The sequence below is a fragment of the Oncorhynchus tshawytscha genome, linkage group LG30 (assembly GCF_018296145.1).
Source record: "Oncorhynchus tshawytscha isolate Ot180627B linkage group LG30, Otsh_v2.0, whole genome shotgun sequence".
NCBI lineage: Eukaryota > Metazoa > Chordata > Actinopteri > Salmoniformes > Salmonidae > Oncorhynchus > Oncorhynchus tshawytscha.
This window is the reverse complement of record NC_056458.1, coordinates 49897583-49924627: the sequence shown is the minus strand read 5'-3', so window position 1 is coordinate 49924627 and position 27045 is coordinate 49897583. Positions and strand designations below refer to the sequence as shown.

At 40.4% G+C, this 27045-nt stretch overlaps 2 protein-coding genes across 3 annotated transcripts; both read left to right on the top strand.

Moving 5' to 3' along the window:
• Window positions 1-24101, top strand: LOC121841390 (putative GPI-anchored protein pfl2). Of its 2 annotated transcripts, none has more exons than XM_042309332.1 (9): window positions 1-155; window positions 3024-3220; window positions 3486-3623; window positions 3779-3917; window positions 12770-12944; window positions 17819-17960; window positions 20736-20882; window positions 22085-22140; window positions 23549-24101. In XM_042309332.1, the coding sequence occupies exons 1-9, from the start codon at window positions 30-32 to the stop codon at window positions 23923-23925; spliced, it is 1497 nt and encodes a 498-aa protein (XP_042165266.1). In that variant the 5' UTR covers window positions 1-29; the 3' UTR covers window positions 23926-24101. The 2 variants fall into 2 exon arrangements, with proteins under 2 accessions (XP_042165266.1, XP_042165267.1); XM_042309333.1 differs by lacking the exon at window positions 23549-24101 and adding an exon at window positions 22301-22423 and having other exon boundaries at window positions 4-155.
• A 64-nt stretch (window positions 24102-24165) lies between these two features.
• Window positions 24166-25319, top strand: LOC121841375 (cell wall protein DAN4-like; the record flags this gene model as incomplete). The annotated part of the gene is made up of 3 exons (XM_042309163.1): window positions 24166-24838; window positions 24927-25009; window positions 25079-25319. Coding segments are annotated over 3 exons (837 nt in total), but the record flags the coding sequence as incomplete, so codon positions are not given.
• Window positions 25320-27045: the final 1726 nt, after the last annotated feature.

The following is a 27045-nucleotide window of genomic DNA, read 5'->3' as shown; positions in this document are numbered from 1 at the left end:
ACAGACAGATAGACAGACAGACAGACACCATGTCTCCCTCCCAGTCCTCCCTACTTCTGCTACTGCTGATGGTCTCCTGCTCCTGGGCCTCACACTTTTTAGGAGGAACCATGACCTTCAACCCCAGAGGGACCAACCCAGACGGAACCTACAGGGTGAGACCAATGAAGACCAATAAGGCCAATGACAATGATGATGCTTCCTATTAAATATCCTGTCATTTCCTGGTTGCTACAATTCTAATAGTTTGCCTAATTCCAGTTTGTGACAAAACAAGCATGTATAGTTCAGATTTATACTGCTGTGAATTATCTTTTCAATAACCAACAATATAGTATTTTCAGCTGTTTGAAGCTGGTGTACAAAACAGACAGTACAACACACAGATCTATAACTCACATTTCTACGTATTGCAGCTTTAAGTGTTCTTAAGTGTTTTCTGAATGTACCAGTAAACTACCAGAATGTACCGGTAAACTACCAGAATGTACCAGTAAACTACCAGAATGTAATCAGTAAACTACTGGAATGTACCACTAAACCACCAGAATGTACCACTAAACTACCGGAATGTATCGGTAAACTACCAGAATGTACCACTAAACTACCGGAATGTATCGGTAAACTACCAGAATGTACCACTAAACTACTGGAATGTATCAGTAAACTACCAGAATGTACCGCTAAACTACCAGAATGTACCACTAAACTACCGGAATGTATCGGTAAACTACCGGAATGTACCACTAAACTACTGGAATGTATCAGTAAACTACCAGAATGTACCACTAAACTACTGGAATGTATCAGTAAACTACCAGAATGTAACACTAAACTACTGGAATGTATCAGTAAACTACCAGAATGTAACACTAAACTACCAGAATGTACCACTAAACTACCAGACAGTACCAGTAAACTACCAGAATGTACCAGTAAACTACCAGAATGTACCACTAAACTACCGGAATGTATCGGTAAACTACCAGAATGTACCAGTAAACTACCAGAATATACCAGTAAACTACCAGAATGTACCAGTAAACTACCAGAATGTACCAGTAAACTACCTGAATATACCAGTAAACTACCAGAATGCACCAGTAAACTACCAGAATGTACCAGTAAACTACCAGAATTTTGAAAACATTCAAGTAGTTTTCGTAACATATAAAATAATACAAAAATTCACATCATAAATCTGTAAAACAAAGCAGTGAAACACTATGGTAAATATAACCCATCAATTTAGTGATATTGTTACTGAGTGTTTCAGCATGTGATATCTTGTATATTTCAATATATCTTTGTTGATCTTTGATGTAAATGTTTTGGGGCCGAACTGCCCCCAGTCGCAGTTATGACAAAAGTCAATAGTTCTGAATACACAACTTACTAACGTTTCCATAGATTTCCAAAATGACCTGTAAAATTGAAGAAAAAAAATGCACCTAGTGTTAATGAACGCACGTTTCCCTTTGGTCTGTGGTGCATGTTTGCTGCCCTCTAGTGTTCTCTTTCATGTATGGCTCTACTTTTCTAACTACTATTACCCACTCCTATTCACTACTTATACCCACTCCTATTCACTACTTATACCCACTCCTATTCACTACTTATACCCACTCCCATTCACTACATATACCCACTCCCATTCACTACATATACCCACTCCTATTCACTACTTATACCCACTCCTATTCACTACTTATACCCACTCCTATTCACTACTTATACCCACTCCTATTCACTACTTATACCCACTCCTATTCACTACTTATACCCTCCTATTCACTACTTATACCCACTCCTATTCACTACATATACCCACTCCCATTCACTACTTATACCCACTCCCATTCACTACATATACCCTCCTATTCACTACTTATACCCACTCCTATTCACTACATATACCCTTATACCCACTCCCATTCACTACTTATACCCACTCACCATTCACTACTTATACCCACTCCTATTCACTACTTATACCTACTCATATTCGCTTATACCCACTCCTATTCACTACTTATACCCACTCATATTCACTACTTATACCACTCCTATTATACCCTCTACTTATACCCACTCCTATTCACTACTTATACCCACTATTCACTGCTTATACCCACTCCCATTCACTACATATACTCCATCCTATTCACTACTTATACCCACTCCTATTCACTACTTATACTCACTATTCTACTCATATTATTCACTACTTATACCCACTCATATTCCCTACTTATACCCACTATTCACTACTTATACCCACTCATATTCACTTTATACCCACTCCTATTCGCTACTACTTATACCCACTATTATTCACTACTTATACCCACTCATATTCCCTACTATTATACACTACTTATACCCACATTCAGTACTATACCCACCACTCACTACTTATACCCACCACTATTCACTACTTATACCTACTCATATTTCACCACTTATACCCAGTCCTATTCACTATACCTGCTCATATTCGCTACTTATACCCACTCATTTCCCTATTATACCCACTATTATTCACTACTTATACCTACTCATATTCGCTACTTATACCCACTCATATTCCCTACTTATACCCACTCCTAGTCACTACCTATACCCACTCCTATTCACTATGTCTGTTGTTGATACCTAAGCGTTATTTTGAGTTGATTTTGTCTGTTGTTGATAACTAACCATTGTCCACCAATGATTGTTGTGCCTAACCACTCCCTCTTCAGGCCTTGATGGAACATGGTTTGTTCTCTACAGAAGGCTTGTTGTATCATTGTAATCCCTGACATGAATCAGAGTTGAAATGAAATCAGAGTTTAGAATGTTCTGTACTATTGAACATACCATAATGATAAAGGCATTTAGCTATATGAAGAATGCCTTGCTCCTGCTTGTTCTCTTACCCTCCTTACCAAACAGAACATGTATCTAGGTTGGACACTTGTTAAAGACAGCCGTCTTCCAATGTGTCTGATGTGGTGGTGTAATGAAGTGTGTCGTTGCAGGTGGACCTCCGTTACAAGACAGCCTTCCACTCTACCGTCTGCCTAACTGATACCTGGTCGTGTATCAGTGGGGACTGTGGGAATGAGATCAGTTTAGTGGTTAACACAGTGGACCAGGGGATATCTGAGGACTGGTGTCAGACAGAGGGAGTCATGACTAGACACGTCTCCAATAACACACAGACTTTTGATCTGCTGTGAGTGTTTCTTTTATATTCAAATCTTCCATCCGCTACCAGTGTGTTTATGGACCTGATTTGTAGTAACAGGGAACAGATAAGTTACTTTATCCTGGTTACCAAAGTAGTTATAGACAATATGTCCAACATGTCCCATTACATCAGAAAGGACAAAAAACACATTAGTTCAAACACACAGTATTGTACATGATGAACATCATAACAACAGTGTTTAGGATGTTACTTGAACTCACCTTTCACCTTAGTCTCTTTATCATTACAGATTGGATGGCGGAAACTGGATAAACAATGTTAATTCTGTTAGTGCTTGGAGGCTGTGGACTCATGTGGATCTTGGGGTCAGGTCTGACACGAAGACAATCAACCGATCTCCACAGACCACTGTCGTACCTCTGATGCGGTAAATACTACCACTTCTCGGTGTTAAATTATTTAGTTTGACGAACAAGTGCTTTTATCAATCTGTGTGTTGTATTCAATCAATTAAAAACAGGTCTGAAACATCTCTCTCTCTCTCTCTCTCTCTCTCTCTCTCTCTCTCTCTCTCTCTCTCAGTGTCCCTGCTAATTGTCCAAGAGATTTCAACCTGTTGTCGTTTGATCCAGACGGGGATGAGGTCAGATGCAGATATGCAGTACCAACGGACGAGTGTGTCACATCAAGTGACCTTCCTAATGACTTCACTCTACAAGAGGTTAGTATCCAAATAGAACAATACAGACAACAATGGACTATGATGATGATAGCAGTGAAAAGGAATAGATAATTAGCACTTAAACTGCCAGTCCTCGCTGCCTCGCTGTCAATGAGCAGCCATTTTGACTATAACATTCTAACAATCCATGTTAGAAGACCACATTCATTATTCCGAAAACAACAGCTAAGTGGCTTTTTTTTCTACTGTGTTATTGACTTGTTCATTGTTTACTCCATGTGTAACTCTGTGTTGTCTGTTCACACTGCTATGCTTTATCTTGGCCAGGTCACAGTTGTAAATGAGAACTTGTTCTCAACTAGCCTACCTGGTTAAATAAAGGTGAAATAAAAATAAAAAATAAATAAAAAGGGGATTTTAACAACTTTTCTTTGCACAAAATCCTGCACACATACCACCAGTATGTGAAATGTCACTCTAGGAAAAATAGGACTCTTGACTTGTGGGACGATTTCTGCCACCACCAGACATCCCCTGGGGACATCAGACCACAATGTGGTCTACAGTCGTGGCCAAAAGTTTTGAGAATGACACAAATATTAATTTTCACAAAGTCTGCTGCTTCAGTTTATATGATGGCGATTTGCATATACTCCAGAATGTTATGAAGAGTGATCAGAGGAATTGCAATTAATTGAAAAGTCCCTCTTTGCCATGCAAATGAACTGAATCCCCCAAAACATTTCCGCTATATTTCAGCCCTGCCACAAAAGGACCAGCTCACATGTCAGTGATTCTCTCGTTAACACAGGTGTGAGTGTTGACGAGGACAAGGCTCGAGATCACTCTGTCATGCTGATTGAGTTCGAATAACAGACTGGAAGCTTCAAAAGGAGGGTGGTGCTTGGAATCATTGTTCTTCCTCTGTCAACCATGGTTACCTGCAAGGAAACACGTGTCGTCATCATTGCTTTGCACAAAAAGGGCTTTACAGGCAAGGATATTGCTGCCAGTAAGATTGCACCTAAATCAACCATTTATCGGATCATCCAGAACTTCAATGTTTGGGACATCCGGAAAAAAGCTTGAAGACAAGGTGAGCGCTAACATCAGTCCTGTGTCATGCCAACAGTAAAGCATCCTGAGACCATAAATGTGTGGGGTTGCTTCTCAGCCAAGGGAGTGGGCTCACTCACAATTTTGCCCAAGAACACAGCCATGAATAAAGAATGGTACCAACACATCCTCCGAGAGCAACTTCTCCCAACCATCCAGGAACAGTTTGGTGACGAACAATGCCTTTTCCAGCATGATGAAGCACCTTTCCAAAAGTGGTAACTAAGTGGTAACTAAGTGGCTCGGGGAACAAAACATCGATATTTTGGTCCATGGCCAGGAAACCCCCCAGACCTTAATCACATTGAGAACTTGTGGTCAATCCTCAAGACGTGGGTGGACAAACAAAAAAAACGCAAATTCTGACAAACTCCAAGCATTGATTATGCAAGAATGGGCTGCCATCAGTCAGGATGTGGCCCAGAAGTTAATTGACAGCATGCCAGGGCGGATTGCAGAGGTCTTGAAAAAGAAGGGTCAACACTGCAAATATTGACTCTGCATCAACTTCATATAATTGTCAATAAAAGCCTTTGACACTTATGATTATACTTGTAATTATACTTACTTAATATTTGTGTCATTCTCAAAACCTTTGGCCACGACTGTACCTCAGGCCAACCAACTGTCGGCTCTTGGAGAGGGAGAAACCCACAGTTAAAACTACCTCAGGCCAACCTACTGTCGCCTCCTGGAGAGGGAGAAACCCACAGTTAAAACTACCTCAGGCCAATCTACTGTCGGCTCCTGGAGAGGGAGAAACCCACAGTTAAAACTACCTCAGGCCAACCTACTGTCGGCTCCTGGAGAGGGAGAAACCCACAGTTAAAACTACCTCAGGCCAACCTGCTGTCGGCTCCTGGAGAGGGAGAAACCCACAGTTAAAACTACCTCAGGCCAACCTGCTGTCGGCTCCTGGAGAGGGAGAAACCCACAGTTAAAACTACCTCAGGCCAACCTGCTGTCGGCTCCTGGAGAGGGAGAAACCCACAGTTAAAACTACCTCAGGCCAACCTACTGTCGCCTCCTGGAGAGGGAGAAACCCACAGTTAAAACTACCTCAGGCCAACCTGCTGTCGGCTCCTGGAGAGGGAGAAACCCACAGTTAAAACTACCTCAGGCCAACCCACTGTCGGCTCCTGGAGAGGGAGAAACCCACAGTTAAAACTACCTCAGGCCAACCTACTGTCGGCTCCTGGAGAGGGAGAAACCCACAGCTAAAACTACCTCAGGCCAACCTACTGTCGGCTCCTGGAGAGGGAGAAACCCACAGTTAAAACTACCTCAGGCCAACCTACTGTCGGCTCCTGGAGAGGGAGAAACCCACAGTTAAAACTACCTCAGGCTAACCAACTGTCAGCTCCTGGAGAGGGAGAAACCCACAGTTAAAACTACCTCAGGCCAATCTACTGTCGGCTCCTGGAGAGGGAGAAACCCACAGTTAAAACTACCTCAGGCCAACCTACTCTTGGCTCCTGGAGAGGGAGAAACCCACAGTTAAAACTACCTCAGGCCAACCTACTGTCGGCTCCTGGAGAGGGAGAAACCCACAGTTAAAACTACCTCAGGCCAATCTACTGTCGGCTCCTGGAGAGGGAGAAACCCACAGTTAAAACTACCTCAGGCCAATCTACTGTCGGCTCCTGGAGAGGGAGAAACCCAGATCTACTGTCAGATCTACTGTCCAGATCTGGAATGACAACAGTATCACTTGTCTCCAGGGTGGTCTGACTGTACTATGTGGGAGGTATTTGGTCTCCAGGGTGTTCTGACTGTACTATGTGGAAGGTATCTGGTCTCCAGGGTGTTTTGACTGTACTATGTGGGAGGTATTTGGTCTCCAGGGTGTTCTGACCTTATATGTGGGAGGTATTTGGTCTCTAGGGTGTTCTGACTGTACTATGTGGTAGGTATTTGGTCTCCAGGGTGTTCTGACCTTATATGTGGGAGGTATTTGGTCTCCAGGGGTGTTTTGACTGTACTATGTGGGAGTTATCTGGTCTCCAGGGTGGTTTGACTGTACTATGTGGGATGTATTTGGTCTCCAGGGTGGTCTGACTGTACTATGTGGGAGTTATCTGGTCTCCAGGGTGGTCTGACTGTACTATCTGGGAGGTATTTGGTCTCCAGGGTGGTTTGACTGTACTATGTGGGAGTTATCTGGTCTCCAGGGTGGTCTGACTGTACTATGTGGGAGGTATTTGGTCTCCAGGGTGGTCTGACTGTACTATGTGGTAGGTATTTGGTCTCCAGGGTGTTTTGACTGTACTATGTGGTAGGTATTTGGTCTCCAGGGTGTTCTGACTGTACTATGTGGGAGGTATTTGGTCTCCAGGGTGGTCTGACTGTACTATGTGGTAGGTATTTGGTCTCCAGGGTGGTCTGACTGTACTATGTGGGAGGTATTTGGTCTCCAGGGTGGTCTGACTGTACTATGTGGTAGGTATTTGGTCTCCAGGGTGTTCTGACTGTACTATGTGGTAGGTATTTGGTCTCCAGGGTGTTCTGACTGTACTATGTGGTAGGTATTTGGTCTCCAGGGTGGTCTGACTGTACTATGTGGTAGGTATTTGGTCTCCAGGGTGGTCTGACTGTACTATGTGGTACGTATTTGGTCTCCAGGGTGGTCTGACTGTACTATGTGGGAGGTATTTGGTCTCCAGGGTGTTCTGACTGTACTATGTGGTAGGTATTTGGTCTCCAGGGTGTTCTGACTGTACTATGTGGTAGGTATTTGGTCTCCAGGGTGTTCTGACTGTACTATGTGGTAGGTATTTGGTCTCCAGGGTGGTCTGACTGTACTATGTGGTAGGTATTTGGTCTCCAGGGTGGTCTGACTGTACTATGTGGGAGGTATTTGGTCTCCAGGGTGTTCTGACTGTACTATGTGGGAGGTATTTGGTCTCCAGGGTGTTTTGACTGTACTATGTGGGAGGTATTTGGTCTCCAGGGTGGTCTGACTGTACTATGTGGGAGGTATTTGGTCTCCAGGGTGTTTTGACTGTACTATGTGGGAGGTATTTGTGGTGATAGACAGGCTTTAAGAGATGTACAACGTGAGATCAAAAGACATATACTGGTGGACAAGGAGGGAGGCATACAAGGGGTGGAGAGGACCCTCTCCTCAGGAAACACAAGGGTAGAGAGGAGCCTCTCCTCAGGAAACACAAGGGTAGAGAGGACCCTCTCCTCAGGAAACACAAGGGTAGAGAGGAGCCTCTCCTCAGGAAACACAAGGGTGGAGAGGAGCCTCTCCTCAGGAAACACAAGGGTGGAGAGGAGCCTCTCCTCAGGAAACACAAGGGTGGGGAGGAAACATAAGGGTGAAGAGGAGCCTCTCCTCAGGAAACACAAGGGAGGAGAGGAGCCTCTCCTCAGGAAACAAGGGAGGAGAGGAGCCTCTCCTCAGGAAACACAAGGGTGAAGAGGAACCTCTCCTCAGGAAACACAAAGGTGGATAGGAGCCTCTCCTCAGGAAACACAAGGGAGGAGAGGAGCCTCTCCTCAGGAAACACAAGGGTGGAGAGGACCCTCTCTTCAGGAAACACAAGGGTGGAGAGGAGCCTCTCCTCAGGAAACACAAGGGTGGAGAGGAGCCTCTCCTCAGGAAACACAAGGGTGGAGAGGAACCTCTCCTCAGGAAACACAAGGGTGGAGAGGAGCCTCTCCTCAGGAAACACAAGGGTAGAGAGGACCCTCTCCTCAGGAAACACAAGGGTGGAGAGGACCCTCTCCTCAGGAAACACAAGGGTAGAGAGGACCCTCTCCTCAGGAAACACAAGGGTGGAGAGGACCCTCTCCTCAGGAAACACAAGGGTAGAGAGGAACCTCTCCTCAGGAAACACAAGGGTGGAGAGGAGCCTCTCCTCAGGAAACACAAGGGTAGAGAGGAGCCTCTCCTCAGGAAACACAAGGGTGGAGAGGAGCCTCTCCTCAGGAAACACAAGGGTGGAGAGGAGCCTCTCCTCAGGAAACACAAGGGTGGAGAGGACCCTCTCCTCAGGAAACACAAGGGTGGAGAGGAGCCTCTCCTCAGGAAACACAAGGGTGGAGAGGAGCCTCTCCTCAGGAAACACAAGGGTAGAGAGGAGCCTCTCCTCAGGAAACACAAGGGTAGAGAGGAGCCTCTCCTCAGGAAACACAAAGGGTGGAGAGGACCCTCTCCTCAGGAAACACAAGGGTGGAGAGGACCCTCTCCTCAGGAAACACAAGGGTAGAGAGGAGCCTCTCCTCAGGAAACACAAGGGTAGAGAGGAACCTCTCCTCAGGAAACACAAGGGTAGAGAGGAGCCTCTCCTCAGGAAACACAAGGTTGGAGAGGAGCCTCTCCTCAGGAAACACAAGGGTAGAGAGGAGCCTCTCCTCAGGAAACACAAGGGTGGAGAGGAGCCTCTCCTCAGGAAACACAAGGGTAGAGAGGACCCTCTCCTCAGGAAACACAAGGGTGGAGAGGAGCCTCTCCTCAGGAAACACAAGGGTGGAGAGGAGCCTCTCCTCAGGAAACACAAGGGTAGAGAGGACCCTCTCCTCAGGAAACACAAGGGTGGAGAGGAACCTCTCCTCAGGAAACACAAGGGTGGAGAGGAGCCTCTCCTCAGGAAACACAAGGGTAGAGAGGAGCCTCTCCTCAGGAAACACAAGGGTAGAGAGGAGCCTCTCCTCAGGAAACACAAGGGTGGAGAGGAGCCTCTCCTCAGGAAACACAAGGGTGGAGAGGACCCTCTCCTCAGGAAACACAAGGGTGGAGTGGAGCCTCTCCTCAGGAAACACAAGGGTGGAGAGGACCCTCTCCTCAGGAAACACAAGGGTAGAGAGGAGCCTCTCCTCAGGAAACACAAGGGTAGAGAGGACCCTCTCCTCAGGAAACACAAGGGTAGAGAGGACCCTCTCCTCAGGAAACACAAGGGTGGAGAGGACCCTCTCCTCAGGAAACACAAAGGGTGGAGAGGAGCCTCTCCTCAGGAAACACAAGGGTAGAGAGGAGCCTCTCCTCAGGAAACACAAGGGTGGAGAGGAGCCTCTCCTCAGGAAACACAAGGTTGGAGAGGAGCCTCTCCTCAGGAAACACAAGGGTGGAGAGGACCCTCTCCTCAGGAAACTGACGGGTTGGTTGTTTAGCAACAAAACTGACGGGTTGGTTGTTTAGCAACAAAACTGATGGGTTGGTTGTTTCGCAACAAAACCAACACTGCTCAACTATGGGACAAAACAGACAGGGTTGGCTTAGATTGTTGACAACAGGTAAACTATATTTACTCTCCAAATGTTTATTGAAAACATAAATACACTTTCACAATGAACACTTGTTGTCTCTCACATCCATCATTACAGTTGTTGGTTAGATAGCTAGATATTCTTTTTGCCATATTAACATAGACATGACATCAGTCAAAACACCTCAAAACAAGACACATCTAGCTGAAACCAGCCATCTACGATTCCCCACATGGCAGCTTGTTGTCATTGTTGAGAACTATCTGACTGTTCATAACAGCGCACACCGTCCAGCCACGTCCATATTCTATCTGAAAAATAACACTGAAGGTGTGTTTATGAAGGTCTTGGGTGACATTAGAATACAAAAATAGAGATATTTCATAGATACAGCAGCATTTTCATTAGTTTGCTCACTTCTGGAGTGCAGAGGAGAGGGGTTCTTCTTGGAAAAATAGATTTTTTAAAATCTCTTACATTTTAAGAGTGTTCTGGAAACCTCAGAATCTGCTCTTCTGATTCTATATAGAAAGAAAGAAAAATGTCTTACCTGCATGTGACTCTATAGGTGGAATTAGAATTATTTAATACATTTCACTCAAAAATAAATAAATAAGAATTGTCTTACGAAAACTGTTTGTGATATCGAAATTCTAGAAACATGTATGTGTTCATTTAAAATGCTTATTTAGGGAAAGTCAAGGATGGATGCAGAAAAGGCACTAAAAGATGCTAGTTAATTCACCGTTACTAACAGCAGGCTTCCATTCTGATTGGATGACCAGGTAACAGCAGGCTTCCATTCTGATTGGATGACCAGGTAACAGCAGGCTTACATTCTGATTGGATGACCAGGTAACAGCAGGCTTCCATTCTGATAGGAGAACCAGGTAGCAGCAGGCTTCCATTCTGATTGGATGACCAGGTAACAGCAGGCTTCCATTCTGATTGGATGACCAGGTAACAGCAGGCTTCCATTCTGATTGGATGACCAGGTAACAGCAGGCTTCCATTCTGATTGGATGACCAGGTAACAGCAGGCTTACATTCTGATTGGATGACCAGGTAGCAGCAGGCTTCCATTCTGATAGGAGAACCAGGTACCAGCAGGCTTCCATTCTGATTGGATGACCAGGTAACAGAAGGTTTCCATTCTGATAGGATGACCAGGTAGCAGAAGGCTTCCATTCTGATAGGATGACCAGGTAGCAGCAGGCTTCCATTCTGATAGGATGACCAGGTAACATAAGGTTTCCATTCTGATAGGATGACCAGGCAGCAGAAGGCTTCCATTCTGATTGGAGAACCAGGTACCAGCAGGCTCCCATTCTGATAGGAGAGCCAGGTAGCAGCAGGCCCCATTCTGATAGGAGAACCAGGTAGCAGCAGGCTTCCATTCTGATAGGATGATCAGGTAGCAGAAGGCTGCCATTCTGATAGGAGAACCAGGTAACAGCAGGCTTACATTCTGATTGGATGACCAGGTAGCAGCAGGCTTCCATTCTGATAGGAGAACCAGGTACCAGCAGGCTTCCATTCTGATTGGATGACCAGGTAACAGAAGGTTTCCATTCTGATAGGATGACCAGGTAGCAGAAGGCTTCCATTCTGATAGGATGACCAGGTAGCAGCAGGCTTCCATTCTGATAGGATGACCAGGTAACATAAGGTTTCCATTCTGATAGGATGACCAGGCAGCAGAAGGCTTCCATTCTGATTGGAGAACCAGGTACCAGCAGGCTCCCATTCTGATAGGAGAGCCAGGTAGCAGCAGGCCCCATTCTGATAGGAGAACCAGGTAGCAGCAGGCTTCCATTCTGATAGGATGATCAGGTAGCAGAAGGCTGCCATTCTGATAGGAGAACCAGGTACCAGCAGGCTTCCATTCTGATAGGAGAACCAGCTAGCAGCAGGCTCCCATTCTGATAGGAGAACCAGGTAGCAGCAGGCCCCGTTCTGATAGGAGAACCAGGTAGCAGCAGGCTCCCATTCTGATAGGAGAACCAGGTAGCAGCAGGCTCCCATTCTGATAGGAGAACCAGGTAGCAGCAGGCCCCGTTCTGATAGGAGAACCAGGTAGCAGCAGGCTCCCATTCTGATAAGAGAACCAGCTAGCAGCAGGCTCCCATTCTGATAGGAGAACCAGGTAGCAGCAGGCCCCATTCTGATAGGAGAGCCAGGTAGCAGCAGGCCCCGTTCTGATAGGAGAACCAGGTAGCAGCAGGCTCCCATTCTGATAGGAGAACCAGCTAGCAGCAGGCCCCGTTCTGATAGGAGAACCAGCTAGCAGCAGGCTCCCATTCTGATAGGAGAACCAGGTAGCAGCAGGCCCCGTTCTGATAGGAGAACCAGGTAGCAGCAGGCCCCGTTCTGATAGGAGAGCCTTGGATTACCTAGTGACTTTCCTGTAAAAAAAAAAAATGACGACAGTTGAAATAAGATCATAAGGCATTATTAAGTTATATCCTTCAAGAATCTATAGGTTTATATAGTTGATTTAAAAGTCAAAAATGTATGTAGCAATAACACATTTAATCTTGTTTTTATCTTGTCTCCCTCAGAACTGCACCTTGTCATTTTGGGGCAACAGTAGTACCACTGGAACATATGCAGTTCAGATAGTGATGGAGGATTTCCCGACTCAGACCATCTCTCTCTCCTATACTGACGGATCTCAATCTATCAGGACCTCAAACAACACACTCTGCAAACTACCTGTTCAGTTTGCAGTGAGAGGTACATATATGATCTATACAGTTTATCTGTATATCTAGGTTTATCTTTTATCTAGTTAGTTTATATCTAGGTAGTTTATCTTTATATCTAGGTAGTTTATCTGTATATCTAGGTTTATCTTTTATCTAGGTGGTTTATATATAGGTAGTTCATATTTATATCTATATAGTTTAAATATAGGTAGTTTATCTTTATATCTATGTAGTTTATATGTAGGTAGTTTATATTTATATCTATATAGTTTATATCTAGGTAGTTTATATCTATACAGTTTATCTTTATATCTAGGTAGTTTATCTTCCTATCTAGGTAGTTTATCTTTATATCCAGGTAGTTTATCTTTATATCCAGGTAGTTTATCTTTATATCTAGGAAGTTTATATCTAGGTAGTTTATCTTTATATCTAGGAAGTTTATCTTAATATCTAGGTAGTTTATCTTTATATCCAGGTAGTTTATCTTTTTATCTAGGTAGTTTATCTTTATATATAGGTAGTTTAAATTATGTAGTTTATCTTTATATCTAGGTAGTTTATCTTTATATCCAGGTAGTTTATCTTTATATCTAGGAAGTTTATATCTAGGTAGTTTATCTTTATATCTAGGAAGTTTATCTTTATATCCAGGTAGTTTATCTTTTTATCTAGGTAGTTTATCTTTATATATAGGTAGTTTAAATTATGTAGTTTATCTTTATATCTAGGTAGTTTATATCTATATAGTTTATCTTTATATCTAGGTAGTTTATGTTTATATCCAGGTAGTTTATCTTTATATCAAGGTACTTTATATTTATATCTATATAGTTTATATCTAGGTAGTTTATCTTTATATCTCGGTAGTTTATATCTAGGTAGTTTATATTTTATCTAGGTAGTTTATATCTAGGTAGTTTATATTTATATCTATATAGTTTAAATCTAGGTAGTTTATATCTATATAGTTTATCTTTATATCTAGGTAGTTTATATCTATATAGTTTACCTTTATATCTAGGTAGTTCATATCTATATAATGTATCTTTATATCTAGGTGGTTTATCTTTATATCTAGGTAGTTCATATCTAGGTAGTTTATATTTATATCTAGGTAGTTTATCTTTATAACTAGGTAGTTCATATCCAGGTAGTTTATCTATATATATCTATATAGTTTATCTTTATATCTAGGTCATTTATATCTAGGTAGTTTATCTTTATAACTAGGTAGTTTATATCTAGGTAGTTTATCTTTATAACTAGGTAGTTTATATCCAGGTGTAGTTTATCTATATATGTCTATATAGTTTATCTTTATATCTAGGTAATTTATATCTAGGTAGTTTATCTTTATATCCAGATAGTTTATCTTTATATCTAGGTAGTTTATCTTTATAACTAGGTAGTTTATATCTAGGTAGTTTATCATTATATCCAGGTAGTTTATCAATATATCCAGGTAGTTTATCATTATATCCAGGTAGTTTATCTCTATATCTAGGTAGTTTATCTTTATATCCAGGTAGTTTATCTATATATGTCTATATAGTTTATCTTTATATCTAAGTAGTTTATCTTTATTTCTAGGTAGTTTATATCTATATAATATATCTTTATATCTAGGTAGTTTATCTTTATATCTAGGTAGTTTATCTAAATATCTAGGTAGTTTATATCTAGGTAGTTTATCTTAATATCCAGGTAGTTTATCTAAATATCTAGGTAGTTTATCTTTATATCCAGGTAGTTTATCTAAATATCTAGGTAGTTTATCTTTATATCTAGGTAGTTCATATCTAGGTAGTTTATCTTTATATCTATGCAGTTTATATCTAGGTAGTTTATCTTAATATCTAGGTAGTTTATCTAAATATCTAGGTAGTTTATCTTTATATCCAGGTAGTTTATATCCAGGTAGTTTATCTTTATATCTATGCAGTTTATATCTAGGTAGTTTATCTTAATATCTAGGTAGTTTATCTTTATATATAGGTAGTTTATATGATGTAGTTTATCTTTATATCTAGGTAGTTTATATCTATATAGTTTATCTTTATATCTAGGTAGTTTATATCTAGGTACTTTATATTTATATCTAGGTAGTTTATATCTAGGTAGTTTATATTTATATCTATATAGTTTATATCTAGGTAGTTTATATCTACATAATTTATCTTTATATCTAGGTAGTTCATATCTAGGTAGTTTATATTTATATCTGGGTAGTTTATCTTTATAACTAGGTAGTTCCTATCCAGGTAGTTTATCTTTATATCAAGGTAGTTTATCTTTATATCTAGGTAGTTTATCTATATATATCTACATAGTTTATCTTTATATCTTGGTAGTTTATCTTTATAACTAGGTAGTTTATATCCAGGTAGTTTATCTATATATATCTATATAGTTTATCTTTATATCCAGATAGTTTATCTTTATATCTAGGTAGTTTATATCTACGTAGTTTATATCTATATAATTTATCTGTATATCTATGTAGTTTATATCTACGTAGTTTATATCTATATAATTTATCTTTATATCTAGGTAGTTAATCTTTATATCTACGTAGTTTATATCTACATAGTTTATATCTACGTAGTTTATATCTACGTAGTTTATATCTACGTAGTTTATATCTATATAATTTATCTTTATATCTAGGTAGTTTATCTTTATATCTACGTAATTTATATCTACATAGTTTATATCTAGGTAGTTTATATCCAGGTAGTTTATCTTTATATCCAGGTAGTTTATCTTTATATCTAGGTAGTTTATCTATATATATCTATGTAGTTTATTTTTATATCTAGGTAGTTTATCTTTATAACTAGGTAGTTTATATCCAGGTAGTTTATCTATATATTTCTATATAGTTTATATTTATATCTAGGTATTTTATAGTTAGGTAGTAGGTAGTTAGTTTAGGTAGTTTATCTTTATATCCAGGTAGTTAATCTTTATAACTAGGTAGTTTATATCCAGGTAGTTTATCTATATATATCTATATAGTTTATCTTTATATCCAGATAGTTAATCTTTATAACTAGGTAGTTTATATCCAGGTAGTTTATCTATATATATCTATATAGTTTATATCTAGGTAGTTTATATCTAGGTAGTTTATATCTATAAAGTTTATCTTTATATCTAGGTAGTTTATCTTTATATCTAGGTAGTTTATATCTACATAGTTTATATCTAGGTAGTTTATATCTACGTAGTTTATATCTACGTAGTTTATATCTATATAATTTATCTTTATATCTAGGTAGTTTATCTTTATATCTACATAGTTTATATCTAGGTAGTTTATATCCAGGTAGTTTATCTTTATATCCAGGTAGTTTATCTTTATATCTAGGTAGTTTATCTATATATATCTATGTAGTTTATTTTTATATCTAGGTAGTTTATCTTTATAACTAGGTAGTTTATATCCAGGTAGTTTATCTATATATTTCTATATAGTTTATCTTTATATCTAGGTATTTTATAGTTAGGTAGTAGGTAGTTAGTTTAGGTAGTTTATCTTTATATCCAGGTAGTTAATCTTTATAACTAGGTAGTTTATATCCAGGTAGTTTATCTTTATATCCAGGTAGTTTATCTTTATATCTAGGTAGTTTATATCTAGGTAGTTTATATCTAGGTAGTTTTTCTTTAAATCCAGGTAGTTTATCTTTATATCTAGGTAGTTTATCTTTATATCTAGGTAGTTTATCTTTATATCTAGGTAGTTTATATCCAGGTAGTTTATCTATATATATCTATATAGTTTATCTTTATATATAGGTAGTTTATCTTTATATCCAGATAGTTTATCTCTATATCTATGTAGTTTATATCTAGGTAGTTTATCTTTATATCTAGGTAGTTTATCTTTATATCTAGGTAGTTTATCTTTATATCTAGGTAGTTTATCTTTATATCTAGGTAGTTTATCTTTATATCTAGGTAGTTTATATCTAGGTAGTTTTTCTTTAAATCCAGGTAGTTTATCTTTATATCTAGGTAGTTTATCTTTATATCTAGGTAGTTTATATCCAGGTAGTTTATCTATATATATCTATATAGTTTATCTTTATATATAGGTAGTTTATCTTTATATCCAGATAGTTTATCTCTATATCTATGTAGTTTATATCTAGGTAGTTTATCTTTATATCTAGGTAGTTTATCTTTATATCTAGGTAGTTTATCTTTATATCTAGGTAGTTTATCTTTATATCTAGGTTGTTTATCTTTATATCTAGGTAGTTTATCTTTATATTGTTTATCTTTATATCTAGGTAGTTTATATCTAGGTACTTTATATTTCTATCTAGGTAGTTTATATCCAGGTAGTTTATCTCTATATCTAGGTAGTTTATATCCAGGTAGTTTATCTTTATATCTAGGTAGTTTATATCCAGGTTGTTTATCTTTATATCTAGGTAGTTTATCTTTATATCTAGGTAGTTTATATCCAGGTTGTTTATCTTTATATCTCAGTAGTTTATATCTATAAAGTTTATCTTTATATCAGGTAGTTTATCTTTATATCTAGGTAGTTTATATCTAGGTTGTTTATCTTTATATCCAGGTAGTTTATCTTTATATCTAGGTAGTTTATATCTAGGTAGTTTATCTTTATATCCAGGTAGTTTATCTTTATATCTAGGTAGTTTATATCTAGGTAGTTTATCTTTATATCTAGGTAGTTTCTAACTTGTTGTTTCTCTTCATAGAGAATAAGATGATGCCTATGGCTTGTTTCCAGTAGTAGATGTAGTGAATGTCATGACATTTTAGTTTCCAACCCAGTAGCATCGTAAAGTGGTTGTGGTAATGATTTATACTGAAAAACATGACGCTGTGTGTTGTATCTCAACTCCATGGTTTGTCTCTCAGTGGACCCCCCGGTGACATCCTGTATGGAGGGCTTGTACCTACCTATGTTCCTGTCTCCAACGCCAGCCCAGGGTGCACTGCTCTACGCCTCTGCAGACCAACCCCTGGAAATCACTGTCAGAGCACAGGCTACCCAGTCCACGTAAGAGAAAGGAAACATGGAAACACTTAGCCGATAGGTAGAGACTAAAATCAGGGGTTTTAAATGCAATAGTTAGACCAACAGGTGTGTCAGCGGGTTTTTGCTCTTCCCTTGCCGTACAATCAGATTTAAAAAACAGATACAAATACACCTTATGGAACAGCGGGGATGGAAAGCAACACAAACATTGGCACAGACACATGCATACACACACACACACACAAACACAATAACATACCCACTATACAAACACATGGACTGTAAAGCCTTGGCAGCAGCTAATGGGGATCCATAATGAACACAAATATAAATATACAGTCAGTACATAAACTGATATGGTTCCTGATCTGGCATCTACAGTCTATACATAAACTGATATGGTTCCTGATCTGGCATCTACAGTCAATACATAAACTGATCTGGTTCCTGATCTGGCATCTACAGTCAATATATAAACTGATCTGGTTCCTGATCTGGCATCTACAGTCAATACATAAACTGATCTGGTTCCTGATCTGGCATCTACAGTCAATATATAAACTGATCTGGTTCCTGATCTGACATCTACAGTCAATACATAAACTGATCTGGTTCCTGATCTGGCATCTACAGTCAATACATAAACTGATCTGGCATCTACAGTCAATACATAAAGTGATCTGGCATCTACAGTCAATATATAAACTGATCTGGCATCTACAGTCTATACATAAACTGATATGCTTCCTGATCTGGCATCTACAGTCAATATATAAACTGATCTGACATCTAAAGTCAATACATAAACTGATCTGGTTCCTGATCTGACATCTACAGTCAACACATAAATTGATCTGGTTCCTGATCTGGCATCTACAGTCAATACATAAACTGATCTGGCATCTACAGTCTATACATAAACTGATCTGGTTCCTGATCTGGCATCTACAGTCAATACATAAACTGATCTGGTTCCTGATCTGGCATCTACAGTCAATACATAAATTGATCTGGTTCCTGATCTGGCATCTACAGTCAATACATAAACTGATCTGGTTCCTGATCTGGCATCTACAGTCAATACATAAACTGATCTGGCATCTACAGTCAATACATAAAGTGATCTGGCATCTACAGTCAATATATAAACTGATCTGGCATCTACAGTCTATACATAAACTGATATGCTTCCTGATCTGGCATCTACAGTCAATACATAAAGTGATCTGGCATCTACAGTCAATACATAAACTGATCTGGCATCTACAGTCTATACATAAACTGATATGCTTCCTGATCTGGCATCTACAGTCAATATATAAACTGATCTGGCATCTACAGTCAATACATAAAGTGATCTGGCATCTACAGTCAATATATAAACTGATCTGGCATCTACAGTCTATACATAAACTGATATGCTTCCTGATCTGGCATCTACAGTCAATACATAAACTGATCTGGTTCCTGATCTGGCATCTACAGTCAACACATAAACTGATCTGACATCTACAGTCAATACATAAACTGATCTGACATCTACAGTCAACACATAAACTGATCTGACATCTACAGTCAATACATAAACTGATCTGGTTCCTGATCTGGCATCTACAGTCAATACATAAACTGATCTGGCATCTACAGTCTATACATAAACTGATCTGGTTCCTGATCTGGCATCTACAGTCAATACATAAACTGATCTGACATCTACAGTCAATACATAAACTGATCTGGTTCCTGATCTGGCATCTACAGTCAATACATAAACTGATCTGACATCTACAGTCAATACATAAACTGATCTGGTTCCTGATCTGGCATCTACAGTCAATACATAAACTGATCTGACATCTACAGTCAACACATAAACTGATCTGGTTCCTGATCTGGCATCTACAGTCAACACATAAATTGATCTGGCATCTACAGTCAACACATAAACTGATCTGACATCTACAGTCAACACATAAACTGATCTGACATCTACAGTCAATACATAAACTGATATGCTTCCTGATCTGGCATCTACAGTCAATATATAAACTGATCTGACATCTAAAGTCAATACATAAACTGATCTGGTTCCTGATCTGGCATCTACAGTCTATACATAAACTGATCTGGTTCCTGATCTGGCATCTACAGTCAATACATAAACTGATCTGGTTCCTGATCTGGCATCTACAGTCAATACATAAATTGATCTGGTTCCTGATCTGACATCTACAGTCAATACATAAACTGATCTGGCATCTACAGTCAATACATAAACTGATCTGGTTCCTGATCTGGCATCTACAGTCAATACATAAACTGATCTGACATCTACAGTCAATACATAAACTGATCTGACATCTACAGTCAATACATAAACTGATCTGGCATCTACAGTCAATACATAAACTGATCTGACATCTACAGTCAATACATAAACTGATCTGGCATCTACAGTCAATACATAAATTGATCTGGTTCCTGATCTGGCATCTAGAAGTAGGGATAATCATGTCAACTTTATTCAAGCCATTTTTAGCTTCAACATTTACCACATTCCATTTCAAGAAAGGACTCTGTTTTATTCATATTTTGAAGTGATGCAGTTCTGTCCTTGATCTTTTCTTGTCTATTAATGTTACGTATAATGTCATGTTGTATGTTTTGACCCCAGGAAGAGTAGCTGCTGCTTAAGCTAATGGGGTTCATAATGAAAAATAATAATAATATGATAATAAATATATAATAAATATAAAATAATAATGACATTGTATTGTTTTCTCCTGTGTGTTTCAGGGTTTCAGAGCTGTTGGTGAGTGGACCTTCCAGTATCACAGAGAACACCACTGTCCCAGGAGAATACCTTCTAAGGTGGACGCCCACTGAGGATGAGGAGGGAGGGTACTATCCTGTGTGCTTCATCGCTCAGGGAGTGAACGACAGGTCAGTCTGCTGCCACTTCAACTGGAAACTTATAGCACAACATAATGACTTACCTGATTAAATAAAGGCACAAAACAAAGTGACATAATGCATCATTTCTGTAGGCTACTATCAAGACGATCAGTTGAATGTACATTTAGACACATTTTGGTAGAATCCATTCAGTTGTGCAACTGACTAGGTTTTAACCTGCCTTTCCCTTCAATGGTAAGTGGTCTGTTTGGTTTTAACCTGCCTTTCCCTTCAATGGTAAGTGGTCTGTTTGGTTTTAACCTGCCTTTCCCTTCAATGGTAAGTGGTCTGTTTGGTTTTAACCTGCCTTTCCCTTCAATGGTAAGTGGTCTGTTTGGTTTTAACCTGCCTTTCCCTTCAATGGTAAGTGGTCTGTTTGGTTTTAACCTGCCTTTCCCTTCAATGGTAAGTGGTCTGTTTGGTTTTAACCTGCCTTTCCCTTCAATGGTAAGTGGTTTGTTTGGTTTTCACATGTTTCATTTACTTCTCTGGGATATGTGGGACGGTAACGTCCCACTTCGCCAACAGCCAGTAAAATTGCGTGGCGTCAAATTCAAAACAAAAGAAATCTCAAAATTAAACAAACATACAAGTATTATACACCATTTTATAGATTTTAAAGATCAACTTCTCGTTCTCAGTGTCTGATTTCAAAAAACTGTTACGGTAAAAGCACACCATGCAACTAAAAACTTCACACCTCAGATTTCCCACTTCCTGGTTGAAATTTTTTCCTCAGGTTTTCGCCTGCCATTTGAGTCCTGTTATACTCACAGACAACATTCAAACAGTTTTAGAAACTTCAGAGTGTTTGCTATCCACATCCACTAATTATATGTATATTCTAGCTTTTGGGCCTGAGTGGCAGGCAGTTTACTCTGGGCACCTTATTCATCCAAGCTACTCAATACTGCCCCCCAGTCCATTGGAATGTGGTTTGTTTGGTTTTGACACATTTTTTTAAACCAATGGAATGTGGTTTGTTTGGTTTTGACACATTTTTTTAAACCAATGGAATGTGGTTTGTTTGGTTTTGACACATTTTTTTAAACCAATGGAATGTGGTTTGTTTGGTTTTGACACATTTTTTTAAACCAATGGAATGTGGTTTGTTTGGTTTGTAATGTTTTATCAAATGCCGTTTAACAAAGATCTGAACAGTTTAACAGTTGTTCTGTTGATCTTCTCAGTTCCATGTATCACTCTGAGCTGCGCTGCCTGATCGTCAGGGTTGGAAACACAAGTGGTGGGTACAGTTTCACTACAGCATGAGGTTAATGATCCCCTTTCTGGTGTTCTGCTAGTCTTACTGTTATTTACAGATGCTAGTTGAAATGCATGTTTGAGACAATTACCAACCAATCAACACATCTCTGTCTTTCTGTTTGTCTGTCTTTGTGCTACAGCCATCAGAACAACAGAGGAACCAACAACCTCTCCTCCTCTGGCAATAAACCTCACAACCACAGAGGAACCAACAACCTCCCTCCTCTGACAGTAAACCTCACAACCACAGAGGAACCAACAACCTCCCCTCCTCTGATAATAAACCTCACAACCACAGAGGAACCAACAACCTCCCCTCCTCTGACAGTAAACCTCACAACCACAGAGGAACCAACAACCTCCCCTCCTCTGATAATAAACCTCACAACCACAGAGGAACCAACAACCTCCCCTCCTCTGACAGTAAACCTCACAACCACAGAGGAACCAACAACCTCCCTCCTCTGACAGTAAACCTCACAACCACAGAGGAACCAATAACCTCCCCTCCTCTGACAACAAACCTCACAACCACAGAGGAACCAACAAACTCTCCTCCTCTAACAACAAACCTCACAACCACAGAGGAACCAACAACCTCCCCTCCTCTGACAGTAAACCTCACAACCACAGAGGAACCAACAACCTCCCCTCCTCTGACAGTAAACCTCACAACCACAGAGGAACCAATAACCTCCCCTCCTCTGACAACAAACCTCACAACCACAGAGGAACCAACAAACTCTCCTCCTCTAACAACAAACCTCACAACCACAGAGGAACCAACAACCTCCCCTCCTCTGACAGTAAACCTCACAACCACAGAGGAACCAACAACCTCCCCTCCTCTGACAGTAAACCTCACAACCACAGAGGAACCAATAACCTCCCTCCTCTGACAACAAACCTCACAACCACAGAGGAACCAATAACCTCCCCTCCTCTGACAACAAACCTCACAACCACAGAGGAACCAACAAACTCTCCTCCTCTAACAACAAACCTCACAACCACAGGGAACCAACCTCTCCTCCTTTGACAATACAACTCACGACCACACAGATTTCACCTGCACTTCCAAATACCACCCAAACAACTACTGAACTCACAACCACACCCACAAATGTCAGTACGTACGCTCCCACAACTACCACAACTACCACAACCACCACAGCATCCACAACTTTAAGTACACACCCAACCACCAATCTCACAACCCATATTGGTGACGGTACAACAACGAGCAGTGGGTCTAGTAAGTACAAAATAAAAAAAATATTTAAAAAAAAGTCTCACTGTTATTTACAAATGCTAGTTGAAATGCATGTTTGAGACAATTAGCAACCAATCAACACATCTCTGTCTGTTTGTCTGTCTTTGTGCTACAGCCATCAGAACCACAGAGGAACCAACAACCTCCCCTCCTCCGGCAATAAACCTCACAACAACAGAGGAACAAACAACCTCCCCTCCTCTGACAATAAACCTCACAACCACAGAGGAACCAACAACCTCCCCTCCTCTGACAACAAACCTCACGACCACAGAGGAACCAACACCCTCCCCTCCTCTGACAACAAACCTCACGACCACAGAGGAACCAACAACCTCCCCTCCTCTGACAATAAACCTCACAACCACAGCGGAACCAACAACCTCCCCTCCTCTGACAATAAACATCACAACAACAGAGGAACCAACAACCTCCCCTCCTCTGACAATAAACCTCACAACCACAGCGGAACCAACAACCTCCCTCCTCTGACAATAAACCTCACAACCACAGAGGAACCAATAACCTCCCCTCCTCTGACAACAATCCTCACGACCACAGAGGAACCAATAACCTCCCCTCCTCTGACAACAAACCTCACAACCACAGAGGAACCAACAAGCTCTCCTCCTCTAACAACAAACCTCACAACCACAGCGGAACCAACAACCTCCCTCCTCTGATAATAAACCTCACAACCACAGAGGAACCAACAACCTCCCTCCTCTGATAATAGACCTCACAGCCACAGAGGAACCAACAACCTCCCCTCCTCTGACAATAAACATCACAACAACAGAGGAACCAACAACCTCCCCTCCGCTGACAATAAATCTCCCAACATCAGTGGAGCCAACAACCCCCCCTCTTCTGACAACAAACCTCACGACCACACAGATTGCACCTGCACTTCCAACTACCACCCAAAAAACTACTGAACTCACAACCACACCCACAAATGTCAGTACGTACACACCCACAACTACCACAGCATCCACAACTACCACAGCACCCACAACTACCACAGCACCCACAACTACCACAGCACCCACAACTACCACAGCACCCACAACTACCACAGCACCCACAACTACCACAGCACCCACAACTACCACAGCACCCACAACTACCACAGCACCCACAACTACCACAACTACCACAGCACCCACAACTACCACAGCATCCACAACTACCACAGCACCCACAACTACCACAGCACCCACAACTACCACAGCACCCACAACTACCACAGCACCCACAACTACCCCAGCACCCACAACTACCCCAGCACCCACAACTACCACAGCACCCACAACTACCACAGCATCCACAACTTTAAGTACACACCCAACCACCGATCTCACAACCCATATTGTGGACGGTACAACAACGAGCAGTGGGCCTAGTAAGTACAGAATTAACTTTTGTTCAAATTTTAACAAATTATTTGTGTATGTATGTTGTAATAATGTGGACTAACTGTGTTTCCACAGGATACGTTGTTGTACTGAGGATAAAACTGTCCTCTCTGATCCCACTAACAGATGACTACATCAGAAATGTGGTTTTACAGCAGGTCAGTGTCAGATCAGACAGGTTTCTCCTCAGCTCTACCTGATAATCACTGTGTGTGTTGTGTTTCCAGCTCCGTGAGGAACTGATCAGACAAGGGCTGCCAGGGGACTTCGCGCTACGCCTGAGAGCCACTCATGGGATCAGTTCCTGAGGGAGGAACAGGAATTCAGATCAACATTCTTCACTCCTACTTGTCTTGTCTTCCTGGTTCTGATTCTGCAGAAAGTTCTTCTGAAGAAGAAGTGGTTCCTTATAATGACAGAATATGGTTGATTTGTACTAATCTCTTGGGACAGACGACGTAACATGAATTATGATTTTTGTTCTGGATTGCCAGGATTAGTTGAATGGACTGACAGTGCTTCTGACTGGATGTTAGTTGAATGACTAACATGACTGGGGTTCTTTACTGTTTGGTAATGTACAGAGGTAGACTGGGGTTCTTTCCTGTTTGGTAATGTACAGGTCTTTACTGTTTGGTAATGTACAGAGGTAGACTGGGGTTCTTTCCTGTTTGGTAATGTACAGGTCTTTACTGTTTGGTAATGTACAGAGGTAGACTGGGGTTCTTTCCTGTTTGGTAATGTACAGGTCTTTACTGTTTGGTAATGTACAGAGGTAGACTGGGGTTCTTTCCTGTTTGGTAATGTACAGATGTAGACTGGGGTTCTTTACTGTTTGGTAATGTACAGATGTAGACTGGGGTTCTTTCCTGTTTGGTAATGTACAGAGGTAGACTGGGGTTCTTTCCTGTTTGGTAATGTACAGAGGTAGACTGAGGTTCTTTACTGTTTGGTAATGTACAGAGGTAGACTGGGGTTCTTTACTGTTTGGTAATGTACAGAGGTAGACTGGGGTTCTTTACTGTTTGGTAATGTACAGAGGTAGACTGGGGTTCTTTACTGTTTGGTAACGTACAGAGGTAGACTGGGGTTCTTTACTGTTTGGTAATGTACAGAGGTAGACTGGGGTTCTTTCCTGTTTGGTAATGTACAGAGGTAGACTGGGGTTCTTTACTGTTTGGTAATGTACAGAGGTAGACTGGGGTTCTTTCCTGTTTGGTAATGTACAGAGGTAGACTGGGGTTCTTTACTGTGTCAAGAATGGTTGGTTGAGGCTCTGTCTTCTGTGACATTTTAGTGACAGAGGACACCGGTAGGGAGGACCCACTTGTAAACACCCACACACACTGAGGAAGACGTTTCACTTTCACTCACATGGAGCATAAAGAGCAATGAACAATGAGGTTGAATTGACACTGACTAAAGAGAAGAAGAAATGAATTGACACTGACTAAAGAGAAGAAGAAATGAATTGACACTGACTAAAGAGAAGAAGAAATGAATTGACACTGACTAAAGAGAAGAAGAAATGAATTGACACTGACTAAAGAGAAGAAGAAATGAATTGACACTGACTAAAGAGAAGAAGAAATGAATTGACACTGACGAAAGAGAAGAAGAAATGAATTGACATTGACTAAAGAGAAGAAGAAATGAATTGACACTGACGAAAGAGAAGAAGAAATGAATTGACACTGACTAAAGAGAAGAAGAAATGAATTGACACTGACTAAAGAGAAGAAGAAATGAATTGACATTGACTAAAGAGAAGAAGAAATGAATTGACACTGACGAAAGAGAAGAAGAAATGAATTGACATTGACTAAAGAGAAGAAGAAATGAATTGACACTGACGAAAGAGAAGAAGAAATGAATTGACACTGACTAAAGAGAAGAAGAAATGAATTGACACTGACGAAAGAGAAGAAGAAATGAATTGACACTGACTAAAGAGAAGAAGAAATGAATTGACACTGACGAAAGAGAAGAAGAAATGAATTGACACTGACTAAAGAGAAGAAGAAATGAATTGACACTGACGAAAGAGAAGAAGAAATGAATTGACACTGACTAAAGAGAAGAAGAAATGAATTGACATTGACTAAAGAGAAGAAGAAATGAATTGACACTGACGAAAGAGAAGAAGAAATGAATTGACACTGACTAAAGAGAAGAAGAAATGAATTGACACTGA

Coding starts and splice junctions, on each gene's coding strand:
- LOC121841390 (XM_042309332.1), top strand. CDS start 30: ATGTCTCCCTCCCAGTCCTCCCTACTTCTGCTACTGCTGATGGTCTCC. Junction 156..3,023: donor ACCCAGACGGAACCTACAGG/GTGAGACCAATG, acceptor GTGTCGTTGCAG/GTGGACCTCCGTTACAAGAC. Junction 12,945..17,818: donor TGTTCAGTTTGCAGTGAGAG/GTACATATATGA, acceptor TTTGTCTCTCAG/TGGACCCCCCGGTGACATCC.